The sequence below is a fragment of the Syngnathoides biaculeatus genome, chromosome 6 (assembly GCF_019802595.1).
Source record: "Syngnathoides biaculeatus isolate LvHL_M chromosome 6, ASM1980259v1, whole genome shotgun sequence".
NCBI lineage: Eukaryota > Metazoa > Chordata > Actinopteri > Syngnathiformes > Syngnathidae > Syngnathoides > Syngnathoides biaculeatus.
In genome coordinates, this window is record NC_084645.1 from 741,783 (window position 1) to 756,200 (window position 14,418).

The 14,418-nt window shown below is 42.3% G+C and overlaps 1 protein-coding gene across 2 annotated transcripts in view; it reads right to left on the reverse strand.

Annotated features, from left to right (window-relative positions):
- LOC133502196 (cGMP-inhibited 3',5'-cyclic phosphodiesterase 3A-like) overlaps window positions 1-14,418 on the reverse strand; it is a 77,011-nt gene that overhangs the window by 12,864 nt on the left and 49,729 nt on the right. For both annotated transcript variants that reach the window (XM_061822713.1, XM_061822714.1), the window contains exons 3-4: window positions 6,764-7,024; window positions 5,282-5,439 (exon numbers count right to left, since the gene is read on the reverse strand). In XM_061822713.1, coding sequence (XP_061678697.1) covers window positions 5,282-5,439; window positions 6,764-7,024 — 419 coding nt within the window. The remainder of the gene's footprint in view (window positions 1-5,281; window positions 5,440-6,763; window positions 7,025-14,418) is intronic.

Sequence of the window (14,418 nt, forward strand, 5' to 3'; positions counted from 1 at the left end):
TCAAACTCAGGCCTTCAAAAAAGGCTCATTCAACAGAAATGGACTGGGGGAACAGACCAAGAATAGTACACGTGTTTGCTTGTAGAAAATCAAGAGTACAAGTCCTTGCTGTCATCAGCTGAGTTGAAAAATTGGGATGGATTCCATTCAATATCGGCCTATCTGTCTTCGATGTGAAAGCACTTGGACTACGTTGACAGGAAAAAGTTAATGAGGGATCCCTTCAAGTATTTTTTTTCCTGTCAATGCTTGAGCTAACACTGCTTGCACAGATGCTTAAAAAAACCGTTAGTGAATGCTCACACAAATAAATTAAAAGGCAGCATTCTTTGATCTCTGTGCTGCTCTGAATGACACGCGGAATTGCAAGTCCATTCAAGATAAATCAATACGAGGAGCCACTCAATCAGCTCACAAATGCTGCTCCTCCATGTTTCTCCAATGCGGCCTGCACAGTCATGCTGGAGGTGTTTCCAATTAAAATACCTCTTCCCAAATGTTGTAAAACGTGGAGGAATTGCCTGCCGTTCCAGCATGGTGTCACAAGGAGCATAAAGGCATGCAGTGTTGTCTCTGTATCTCCCTCTGATAAATTGTTTGGTGAGGTGTATCGTGCCCACCCTAGACTAATGGTTCCGAGGCCCCAACAAAGAAGTCTGTTGTGTCTGCGCGGCCAGGTTGGACCGCTGCATGTAATGTCTAGCAGGTGTGGAATATAAAATAGTTTGATAGTTTGGCGGGCGAACAGTTCGTGCATTATTGTCAGGGGGGTCTGCACAAGGCAGGAGTGCTTGGCTTAAAAGGTTTGACTTTTAATGAAAGTTGAAAAACTGGCAGCCTTTCTTCCTATTCTGCTAATGCAGCAGAATAAGCTCAGCGAGTGACATTGAGCCCTTAGTTCAGAAGGAAAATAGGAACGAAGGGTGGACGTATTCATACGCCGCCAGGTATCAGGTGACTTTGGTTTTATCACAAGAACATCCTGAGTCTGCACCGAGGCCTGTAAATACACTACAGAGCGACTCGAGCTGTCATTACATTTGTTACGTGGAAAGTATTGTACTCACTGTGACTCCAGCTAAACTACACTTTTTCCAATACATACAATAGTTATACCTGTATAGGCTGAAGTAAAATGACTAACTTACAATAAAGAAAAATATGATGTAGAACTTCATTCCTAAAAAAATGGCAGGGTGATGGGGGATACTATCGGCAGCTACTTGTGGGAAGGCAGCGCAGACCACATTCATACAGGATTTTTTTTTTTTAAACGTCTTGTATATATAGGGGTGGTTGGGCACAGTGGATGGTTAAGAATTTCTGCCTCATAGTCTGAGGTCAGGCCTTCCTGTGTGGACTTTGCACGTTCTCTCAATGCCTTCATGGATTCCTCTCATGTTACAACAATATGCGTGTTTGGTTTAATATTAAAGACTCTAAATTATCCATCGGTGTGAGTGAGCGTGTGAATGGTGATTGTCGCCTTGCAATTTGCTGGTGACCAGCGCATGGTGTACCCTGTCCCTCAGTTGAAATCAACTACGTACGAAAAACTCCAACCGAGCCATGACCTGAGTAAGGACAAGAAGCATAGAAAATGATTGGCTGGCACAGTTATGTCTTGTGGTTAGCGCCTCACAAGTAGGGGTTCAGAATTTCAATCTTGGTTTTCTGTGTGGAGCTTGGTCTCTAGAGTTTTCTGTAAGTATTCTGTGGCTTGATCGCAACCCCCCCTCCCCAAAAAAAAAACAAAAAAAAACCCGAGAAAAACAAAACATGAATATCAGGTTGTGACCAGTCTGAATCTACATGAGCCTCTCTGTTCCCAGAGACTGACGGGCGACTACTCTAGAGTTGACCTTACCTTTGACCAAAAGTTACCTCTGATAGGTTCCCTGTGGCCCTAGACAGGAGTGGTCCAGTAATTGAGAAAGAAAACGGATAGATATTTGGACACTTGGACTATTGTGTGTATGAACTAACCTACTGATTGCTGATTATAATTTCATGGGCGTGTACTGTTTGTCTTCATGCAAGGCACAGGTGAGCTGAGACAAACTACTATTCACACTCACATGCCCACAGAACGTTAGTGTCTTCAATTAACCTGACATGTTTTTGGAATAGAGGAGAAATCTGCAAAGGTTGAATCATGGCAAACTGAGTGTTAGGCAGTGCAGTAGTGTGTGGAGTGCAATGACCTCTACATTGGAGAGACCAAGCATCTGCTCCACAGACGCATGGCACAGCATTGACGGGCTGCATCTTTGGGTGCTGAATCAATGGTTCATTTGTATCTCAAGAGGCTGGGACATTTTGCCAAGGAAAACAATGTCCAAATTCCCAATTTGGAGGACTGTTGCTTAAAAGAGGGGTTAAAGAAGCCATGTATGTCAAACGAAAAAGGAGGAGGTTTGAGTCATCGCCTGTAGTCAGTCTGCCCATAACAATGTCCTGACATCTGCACCGCAAAGGTTTGCCTCGTTCAACTGGAAGTTGAACTGGCCACAACGATCGTCTTTGCTGCAAGATGAGTGAACAATTGATTGATTCGGAAGCAAGACAACAGTTTCAGTAACTTGACCGGCTAACAACAACACCCTACTTTTAACCCCCCTCAGGGGACAAAACCCACCATGGCATGCATACAGAGGCTCCAGAACTAAAAATTAGAACTGAAGCCAGATTACCATGGCATGACTTCGCATGATAATTTACACAAACATATAGAAGTAGAGAACTATTGCATGATTCATGACATGGAATAAATAGGTCAATTAATTAGCCAGTAAAGGAACATTTTAAGGATTCTTTTACTCCCATGTTGTTTATTGTAATACTTTTGGTTCATTTTGCCTGGCCTTTGCACCCTCTCCTCACTCTCTGCTGCAGATTTGATGTCTAACCAATCACAACACACTGACAAACTAGCTTTGGTCCGAGGCCCAATCAGACAACGGCCAAGCCACGATAAACACCGTAGCCAACGCTTCTACTTCCAGTAATCTACTCGCTTTTTGAGCCAGATGACGTAAATATGATAATAGCAAGCCGTCTACACAATATAGAAGGAATTATTTTTATTCACCGTATAATAAAAACATGTATTTTAGCTTTGAGGCTGATGTTATTCCTAAACACTACGTATAGGATGACATAATGTGTATATTCTGGGGGTAAGGAAAGCAGGGCTAAATGTCTAATTAAGATCCTAAAGGTATGATGATGAAGCACAGACAAGGAAATTGAAACCATGTGTTCAAGAAATGGTAGGGGGCGACAAATATGGTAGATGACCATTGTAAATCCTTAAGTGTGTGCTCAACTTGGGCCGAGCCACAGATATGATTTTCATGAAGGGTCTCTTCAAGAAGTAAAATCTTCTAACCTTCATCCCACTTTTGCTTAGACCTCTGGACTAGTTACCAGGTCTATCACAGGTGTCGATGTAAAACTAGGTAAACACAATTTTTTACTTTTACAATAATGTAATTATTTTCTAACAATTATTGGAAAATGGGCATACAAAACCAAAGAGAAAGGAGAAAACAAAACAGATTTACAAAAAAAACCAACAGAAAAATCAGACATTTAGTATGAATAAATTGATAGTTTTAATGGTGCTTACTAAAAGTGACATCATGCATAAAGTCATCAATGACCGCGGTTTGAACTCCCTAATTTTGTGTGGGTTTTGGCGAGAAAATATGGGCATGCACAACTAAATGTGGACAATATCAACAAACACAAGGCTGTATCTTTGAAGGTAAGTGACGGAGAAGCATCTTCTCTGAGTTTGATTGAATTATTATCAGTGCTTTATACATTGCAGGAGAACAATTTTCACTTTAAGTGTTTGTTAACTGACCTGCTGCACGAAGTGCGTAGTGTTTTATGCCAAAGAGTCAGGTTAGTGATACGTAAATGCACCACGTCATGCAAAAGAAATTCTATTTGCCTATTTGTTTGACATCGGACTTTTAAGACAGAGCTCTGGGTTCAATTACGAGCCAAGTCAAATGAATACACCCATTTGATTATAAAGACTACACTGATATTGCTCGTATCTGATCGAGATCTTTCCAAATAAAAAGTACTCACCCTGCTTTACATGTGCAGTACGATTCCACGATTTTAACCTGTTGGATTTCAATATGAAGTTTGTGAGGCGTCAAACTTTTTTGCATCGATCGCCAACATTTTGCTGTAACTCTCAAATTGCGTCCTGCTCCGTCCAAAATCTTAATTCCATGCAAAAGTTGAGACCTCTCTGTAGAACTCTCTTGGACAAGTCTGACACATTTAGCAAAAAAACATACCGCAATATCTGAAATACGCAATAGGGAATCCACTTCAAATATGTTCTGTTCAATCACCATTTTTGAAGCTTGTGGGACATGGCTAAGGGTTCGGAGCTGAAGCTCACTAACGAAAAGGTCCATTGCAAGACAGAAACATCAGGGTGTGACAGTTGGTGATGAATTTTGACACTGTAGCACTTGGAAACTGATTCAAAACATGATTAGCTGTCCTTTTTTTTTTTTTTCTCAAAATAGCATAGTTACCACAATCAATGTGTAAAAAACACCACTTATGCATTGATCACAAAGTATGCAATATAGGAACAATTTCATTTATGGACATTACTTGTTAGAAAATTGGAAGACACGGTCAGGGTCAGATGGGGCTTAAGTCGTTTTGCATTTCTTTCCCAACAAAATGCAGTAGTCAAATAATATATCAAGTGCAAACTAAAACAGATAGTACATTAAAACCCTCACATGAATGCATCTAAACTTGCTTCCAAACCTTCAGGCCCAAACCGACCACACAGCACAAAACCACACATTATATCAGTCACTTGGGCCCATTCATGTACCAGGCTCTCGTGCTATCTAAGGCACTAATGTGCTGAGAGTTAATGCGTGTCTTAGTTATTCAGGTTAATGCTTTTGCCTGTGGGCCTTCTTTCCATTCTGTGTTTGGGTGCACACGCATCCCTTTTCTGTGAACTACTGGGCCATGACTTTTCAGTCATGCTGATGCGTTCAGTAAAAACTGCCGCCACACCACTGGGAATAAACCTAATAACATACGGTGTAATATGTCATAATGTGAAAGCCATTATAAGGGGGCTTGCTTTGCAGTTTAGCACAACTGTGTGGCAAAGTATGATCTAATGAAGCGTGTGATTATTGAAATAGGGCAACCAAAAACTGCCTGTGTACAAGTAAAAGGTGGCCTCGGCGCCTGCATGAGATGTATAACTGTCAGCTACCTGCACGTGAGTGTTTCATGGAAGGGTTTGATGCTGGCGCTGCGGTCCCTCCGCACAGGCCCTGGCTCAATTGTGGGCAGGCCTGTGGCCGAGGTGGTGGTGGTCCATGTCGAGGAGGTCCTCCTCAGGAGACCCGGGTGGAGACTCCGCCTCAGACGCTGCACAGACAGAAAAATTATCCCAAATGTAATGAATAAATAAAAACAAGTTATAGATGTGTTTCTCTTTAAGTAAACTCATCATCAATAAATACAAGTGTCAAATGGATCTCCAAGATGACACTAGCTTTTCCATTGTACCATCACATAGAGCTCATACAGTATCGCCGTAGTCTACCGTATCTCTAAAGTCCTCAATTGCGACTTATTTGCTGATGAAGCATATGACATGAAATGATGTAGTAGTTGAAGTCAGCTGTAAACAATTGTGGCATAGCTCGCCCATTCTCGGATCCGCCTGCGCTGGTCTACAAAATTCGTAACACTGGTCTAAATTGCCCATGGGGCAGTTTTTATGACAGATTTACGCCAGTTATGAAAATTGGCCCCTTAGTGTTTTGTAACAATCCAACATGCAAAAGTCAAGATAGGATGTAGCATCGGCTCATTACAGTGCACGTCTTGGGCACTTTCATGTTAGTGAGGAACGTGGCTTTGGTCAGAGACTCATGGACGGGCGGGTGAGAATGAAGTGAGGCTACATTGAAATCCTGTGAGCAGTTTGAAAACAGCCTATCCCTTTAAAAAGTCCTTCAAAAAACTAAATCCTGCTTTTAGCCAGGAACCACAAATGCAAATGACAAATGGTTTTCTTTTTTGGTTCATTGCTGACTTACATGTCTCCTGCTGCAGTTCTCCACTTATGCAGACAGAGCTGGACACAGTGACTCTCGGGAGTCCTAATAAGTGTGGACTCAGTGGTCACTCCTACAGGTCCAGACAATATGATTGGTTTCACTGAAGGACAGCCAGGATAGGCGTTGCATTCAAGAATGCACTCAATAATAACAAAACCGTGGTGTGCATCCAACTTTTTGCAAGTCTTTTTAACCTTTTCGAGAGAGGAACGAATTCCCAAATTGCCCTCCTTCCTTCTTCAACATCCCAGCACGCACGCACACAAGCACACATGTACACGTCTGACTTCTGCACATCTGTCATGTTGACACAGCTGTGGCTATGAAAGGGAGAAGCGAGCTCCAAGCAGTAGACGTCCTCTATTTTTCTTCACTCAACTCTACAAAAACACACTCCTTCATTTGATGCTAAAAGGTCTGAGAGGCTGCAGCAGCCATTAGCGGCAAGACGGGCTCAAAGATTAACGTGTGTAGAACGATTTGTGCCCTTTAAATCATTTTGACTCTAATAAGGTGTACCGCAGTTCCATCTAAGGGTACTTTCACATACTTCCCAAAGAACTGGATATTTGGGTTGAAAATTCTCATCATGATTTGCACCACCGTTCTTCCATGACTTTCCTTACCTTATGGATGGACGTCTTCTCGCCCTTCTCAGGTCCGTCTTCCGAGTCGGAGCAGACGTAGGCGTCCGAGGGGTTAACCAGGGGAGAGGGGCGTGGACGGTGCAAGGGCTGGAAGGTGAGCTGGGTGGTGAGCAGGCTACTGACAGCCCGTAGTGAAGTGCAGGTGTTGGAGGGCAGAGAGGGGTCAGCCAGCAGGTCTGTAATCAGTCCATGTGCTTCTCCCATCACTGCAATATCCACCATGACGCTAGTGCCTGACGACTGGAAAAGAGGGAAAAAAAAACAACTGCATGTTAACAGCTACCAGCTATCTAATTTTCCTATAGGCAAAGTTAAGAGTGTACACAATTATAAGATGCTCTGTGGAGGCCAGACCATACCTATCCAAACATGCATTTTTTGGTAATAGTGAGAAACATTGACCTGTATTTCCAACATAATTTTACAATTTGTTCAGTTAAATTCTATTAGTTTTTCTTGGGCGTCACCGTGGTGCTGCTGTAAAATGTTGGCCTCACAGTTCTCAGGTCCAGGATTCAATCCTGGCCCCACCTGTGTGGACTTTGAATGTTCTCCCCGTGTCAGCGTGGGTTTTCTCCCGGCACTCCGGTTTCCTCCGACATCCCAAAAATACACAACATTAATTGGACAGTCGAAAGGGGCAATTTAGAGTGTCCAATTAATGTTGTATATTTTTGGGATGTGGGAGGAAACCGGAGTGCCTGGGGTAAACCCACACAGGCACGAGGAGAGCATGCAAACTCCACACAGGCAGGGCCGGGATCGGACCCAGGTCCTCAGAACTGTGAGGCCAACGCTTTACCAGCTGATCCACTGTGCTGCCCCACTGTGTGTCTTTTTACCTTTTTACAGACTTTCTACAGGGTCCTCCTCCTTCATTAAGGTTGCAGGTCAGCTTGAGATTGGCTCACCTGACTCAAGATGAGAGGCCGGCCTGCTGCCTGCTCATCTCAGAGCACACAGACAACTATTTACAGCCAAATTCACTCAGATGGATGATTTAATCTTCAATTAAACTAAAATGCCAAGAGTTGGAGTCACTGATGGTGTAGTGGTACACACGCCTGACTTTGATGCGGGCAGCGTGGTATCGATTCCCGGTCAGTGATGGTGTCGATATCTGCCCTGTGACTGACTGGTGACCTGTTCAGGGTATAGTCCACTTTTCACCCAAAGCTAGGATGCATATTATTGTAATGTTGGAGGTATTTGGGAGTGGAAAACCTGAGCAAACACGGGAAGGTCAGACCTGTGATTGAAATCCTGAAATCCAGGACGGTTAGGCTTGTAGTGCAAAGAAAGTGAAAAAAGTGTGTAATGTAGAAGTAGTACTTCACAATAGTCTGGGTAGACATGCTTGCAGATTTTAGTCCAAACAAAATCAGGCTGAAGCGTGTCCAGCACATCTGTGTGGTGATGCTTAATGAATAGGCTCATTAGCAAAGTCCAAGCAAAACAACATTGGCTTTATTCCTCCCAAGGTAGCTGGTAACTTTCAAATCTTCCTGGCTGTCTGCACAGCAGCTTTTGACTGCTTGCACCAGTGTTGTGTGACCCGGCATTGTTTTCACGGACAAAAAGTGTAAAGTTCACAACCTGCTCTTGATTGAACAGCCATAAGTGAGCTTGGGTCAGTCATTGCTGTTAGTGAATATATACAATACACCAGACTCACCATTACTCATTTACCACACAGAAAATGTTATCAGATTTTTCTCATCCTCAATGTCACATTCTATTTTAAAACAGCTACTTAACAGCCAAGAAAAAAAAAATACATTTATGCTGGCTGAAATATCCTGGCGCTGGCTTCAACACAGCGTGTGTGTGTGTGTGAGTACTCTCCATTTAGCCCTAACATGTGGGAACATTTCACATTTTATTTTTCTTACTCATATCTGATAGGTTGGTGTACATATGAATGTTCCTTGCTAGTCGCCAGTGGTTGCTACTTTCTGCTCGTACAGTACAAAATGTTTTGTGTTCATCTATGAGGTGACTTTTTATCCCCAATTTATCTGCATCACCTCTGCGTATACCTTTCAGCTCCCTCTAATGCATGCTGACCACACTTGACGTAAACAAGTGTCTCTTGGGCCATTTAGAAGCTGATTTAAGAGTTTCCGCACGAGAATGTGGCTGCACACAACATCTGGTTGGAAAAAAAACATGACCCCTAGCGGGTCTCATATCTTCACACACTCTTTTACACGCATGAACCGTCTGGATCATCTGAAAATAAATAGAAGAGAACCTTCCCAAATGTGGTAACATTTGCAAATCAACCAAAATGAAAGCAATGGCTCAGAATTCAAACGAAAACTCGAATTACAAAAATTATTATGTGAAATGTGAACAAATACTAGCCCATGCAGAAGAGAGGATATAGTGATCATAACCATAGAACCAGAAATGGATTCCTTCAGGTTGTGGGTAAATTGGAGTCCGTGACTTCAGGCGAGAGGCGTGGTACGTCACCGACTCAATCACAGTTCCACATATACGTAGACAAGACTTATTTTTAATCACTGTATGTACTGTATCAGTTTAATGTTTGTAACAGGTTATGAAAAACATGTGACATCACGCCGCAGTTTTCACTTTCACTGTTGATGCCAAATATTTGTATCGATATGACAAATACTACTTCAGAACTGTTAAAGTGTAAAAATAGGATAAGCCGTCTGGAAAATGAATGGATGGATGGATAACTGCAGGGCAAACATTTTGTTAAATTAACAGCAACCACTTTGACTAATGTTAGCCCCCAAGAGCACACAATAATCCCACTAACCTGATGGCGTGTTCCAGTATTCTGACTTGCAAAATGATTAATCCACAATGGGGATATTTGGTTTTTCGACATGTAACTTTGAAACCGCAAACAAGTATCAATAAACACTCTTTTATGATCAGCACATAGCCAAGTCAAACACAAGGTGATGTGTGAACATTCTGATGTGACAGGGATGAGGGATGGCGCCCTGCACGATGAACCATTTTTCAATGGCCGTGTGAATTTGTTGTGGAAGCCCGCGTCCATAGGCGCGTGGTGGATGAACGCCCACACAAGGGCCTGCCCGTCGAGCACAGAAGAGAGCTAGTCACAACAAATCACCATTCACTTCGGAAACATTGTTTGAGTGCACTCACAGCCCTAACCCTTCTGCGAAACAGATCAGGACTGAAGTAAAGAATGGTGGAAATGACTTGTGAAAATTCATGAAGGCGCAGTCGCCCGTGAGATAACATTTAACCTTTATACAATCTTGTGATGCGATTGTTATCCCCACTGTATGCATCAGTTGAACATTCATCTATCCATTTTTCATAACGCTAATCCTCAATAGGGGCACGGGTGAGCTGGAGACAGTCCTTGATGACTTTGGGATGAGAAGGGGGGTACACATTGACCTGGTTGCTAACCAATCGTAGGGCACATATAAATGAGTAAGCATTCATGCGCACATTCAAGATAATTTACCGTAATTCCCGGCCTACAGAGCACACCTGGTTATAAGCCTCCCCCTGTACATTTGTAAAGGAAATACCATTTGGTATATATCTACACGCCGCAGCTGTGTAAAAGCCGCAAGTGCCCACATTGAAACCCACATTGAAATATGAGATATTTTACAAAGAATGACGGTTCACAGAGAGTTTAATGCTAACATTAGCGCCACACTAACAGGTTTAAAAAAAACATACCAGTAAAAATCACTTAGATACGGTAGTAACATGGTAGCGAAGCGCTAACAGGGACCGGTAAAAGTCCCTTCCTTGGCACATCTATTCCACGGTCTCAATCTTACCTTTTCCCCTCGAGTGCCCCCGTGCGGCGGTCAGAAAAAATGCAAAAATTAGTCACATCACCGCATAAACCGCAGGGTGGAAAGCATGTGAAAAAAAGTCGCAGCTTATAGGCCGGAAATTACAGTAGTCTTCAATCATCCTAAGTAACATGTTTTTGAAATGGAGGCAGACGCCCGAGTTGAAACCTTTAAACTCTGAACTGTGAGGAGGATATGCAAACCAGTCGGTCAACGTTCCGCACACCAGTTCCACAGTTCAACTAAAAAATAGGAAAAACTGACTATGACTATGGCATTATGGTGAGTAAAAAACAAAATGAACCTGACTTTGAAAACAATGTCAGAATGGAGGGATTTGAAAATTTTAAAAAAGCCCTAGTTAGTATTCTTGATTCATTACTCACCCTCTAAAAGTATTGGAAAAGTTAGGCCAATTATTATTATTTTTTTGTCGACTGAAAACGTTTGGTTCTGACGTGAAAGCAGGAAAATGAGACAAAGGTTTTTCTTTCAAAGTACATCTACTTCAGCTTCAGTGGTTTGTTTTGGCTGGTTACACCCTTCAGTCTGCTATTTGGAAGGAAAAATGCATGCTCTCTAGTTTTTTGGTTTGGAGATTAGTGACTAAACCAGTCTACAGCATTCCACTTTTTACCCATGATGAATTCTGTTGTTTTTGACACTTTGTTTTGCGTCATCATCGTGCCGTATCATCTCCTCACACTGCTTAAAACAATGCAATCACTAGTTTTAATGTTAATTTTGTATGTTTTTAATTCACATTTCTCTCTGATTATGCTTAATGATGATCATTAATGGAAGTCACATATTTTCCATTTTAGATCTGCTCCTAATTGTGCACTTTCAACCTCTTTGCTCCTTCAGGGCATCCTTAAGAGTCTGCAGTACAAGGACAGTGATTTGTGGGAGTGTTGAAATTGTGTAATAGTGAGAAAATAATGTGTCCCAGGAGGGAAGTAAACACTGGGACAAATGGCCTCAGGGGGGCTACTGGAAAGAAAGTAAGGTGTTTGATCTTCCAAATAAACACCTTGAAATCCTATAACCAACCGTGAGTCCTCACAAGGACTGCGGTATGCATGCTACATGAATTTCTGGTCACAATCTACTACTACTACATTGAACAAGAAACTGGGCAATAGAATTATAATCACACAGTCCTTACATTTGGGCACTTTGCTTTCCCCCATTCAGGGGCATATATAATGGCCCTGAATGGATTAGCACAAGAGTTCTCCACTTAAAATAACAACGCACTGATATAGTGTGAATCATAGCAGAGGACTAACACAAAACTCCCTCTGGATTCTCCTCGTTCCCAGCCAGAATCCTCGAGCCAAAACTACACCCAGCACTCAACTTCCAACTTCCCAAACAACCCCCAAGCCCAACTCCCTTTACGACCTCTTTAGAAGCAAGCAAATTACTTAAGACTCTGCTGAACCCGGTTCCTCTGCTGCAAGACAGCCACATCTTGTTATTGCATGTTTTATTCAAGCAAAAAGGGCGTATAAGGCAACCTAAGGGGATGTGGGCCAGTCAAAATAAAATCAATATCATATAAAGTAAATCGCAGTTATTCCAAGAGAGGCGTGTTTTTCATTTGGCATATTTATTTGTATTTGGCATAACTTACTTTGTTATCATGGTTGAAATAAAGGAGTTTGGTTGTGATATTCTGAGAACCGAATTGGAATGTGTTAAACTTCCTCTGCATTAAGGGTCCCTTTTGATCCTCCTCACATGCTTGGCAAGGGCCTACTTCCGGAATATCAGTTTTGCACTTCCAGTTACATTTAAGTCCATTCAACATATAGCCATGAATAAAAGACAAACAAAGTAGAATATACACAAATGAGAAAACGGTTACGTAAAACATGCACACACAGAGCAACATCCGGTGGGGCTTCTGTAATGATCGACGTCCAAGCTCTTAATGACGAATCGACGGTCACTCGGCACAGCACACTCGGACTGTGCAGGAAAGCAGAACTTCATCAATCGTGAAGTTATTTTACATCTAATTCCAAGTTTGTACAGTATGGTAAAGATGCAGTTCTCAATAATTGAAGCCAATGTATTACGCAGCTTATACATTTGGGCGATGCATCACTCCAGTTAAGTTTCAATACAATTTGCAAAGATGATAACATCAGTTAAATGCCTTGAAAGCGAAGAGAAAGCGAAGAGAAACCACTTTTTTATTAGAATGCCCCAAGCCCCCTCCCCATGGCATTTTTTTCCCCCTCCGGGTATTCAAGCATCCTCCCACATTCCAACGACATGCATGTTAGGTCCAGTGAAGATCAAATTATCCATAGATGTGCATGTGAGTGTAAAAGATTTGTTTATCAATGTGTGCCCCGCAAGTGACCTTTCACACAAATTACATTATCAATTGACTATGAATGAACTGACTTTTGTAACTGCATTTATGTCTATTAAGAGTATCAAACAACATATGTAAATGGGTAATACCACTAGATTTGGCTGACAATACAGGAGGCGTGTTGCTGTATTTGAAACGCACTAGATCCTAGGAATATTCCAGTTTTGCTTTCTCTTACAGAATGATTTAATTAGAAGGGCAGCATGATGTGGTGTGTGTGTGTGTGTGTGTGTGTGTGTGTTTGATGTTTGGACAAACCTTTTCCACATATACTGATACTTCAAATGCCAATTCCAACCCTAAAGCATCCACTACGGGCTTTGGCTCGGGAATGTAAAATAAAAGGTGCGGTTTGGAAAATGAGGCTGCTAATGTCCAACATGCTGGCGAATACGACGCGGTGCAAATCAATGAAGCCCTCCCTCCTGTTAGCAGCAAAAGAGGTGAGTGTGTGATGCACGCATGCAACTGGGTGTCATGGCACGGTGAAACTCACAGCAGAGCCAAAGGAAAATAGCCTGCAGAGGGAGAAGCTCGCCAACAAGAGCATCAACTTCTCACACATTTTGTCATCACTCAATGAACGCTTGCGGGATTCCACTGATGGGTACAAGCTTTGCAAAATGACCACTCACTAAGAGGATGCATCAGTTGAACAAGCAATCATACCAGCTCGCTGATATGTATTACCACACTCACATTTTGAGCAGGAAATTAGACATGCATTGATTGATTAAAATTCCTAGCAGAGTTATGATCGCATGTCATTAAATAATAATGAATGCCCCCGTCCCACAACAACTTTGCAGGATTTATTATTTCTATCTAATCTCACACTGTCGACACTGTCTCTATATTCATTCTGTGAGCCTGTTCCGCTGATAGCAGCGCCAAGCATGCACACACACACACACACACACACACACACACACAGCAACGAGTCATGCCAACATTCAAGGGCATTGTTTTTTCTCCATGTCACCCACAGTGGTGCACTGTGACTCAGTGGCAGCTCAATACAGTAGATCAATGATACCCAAACACCCACCTTCCAAACAGGGAGTAGGTACTGTCAGAATTGTGTGTGTGTGCGTTCATATTTTGCATCCACAAACTTGTCTCTCGCTGCAGTTTACTGCCCTTTAATAACCCCTGTGTAAGCAAATCAAAATCATTGCGCTTTGTCGCTCAAGCCGAAACAATGAAAGAAGGACGTGGCAGGACGTTTTACCGTGATGTCGCACGTTCATCTGGGTGGCCAAAGTGGAAGCGTTCTCTGGCAACACCACAAGAAACGCTTCTTTGATATTGAAAAACAAAGAATGTTTGAGAAAAGGGTAAATGGCTTGAACATTCTCTTTCTGCGCAGTTATACAGTAAGTATACACTACAGAAACTTGCACACACACACA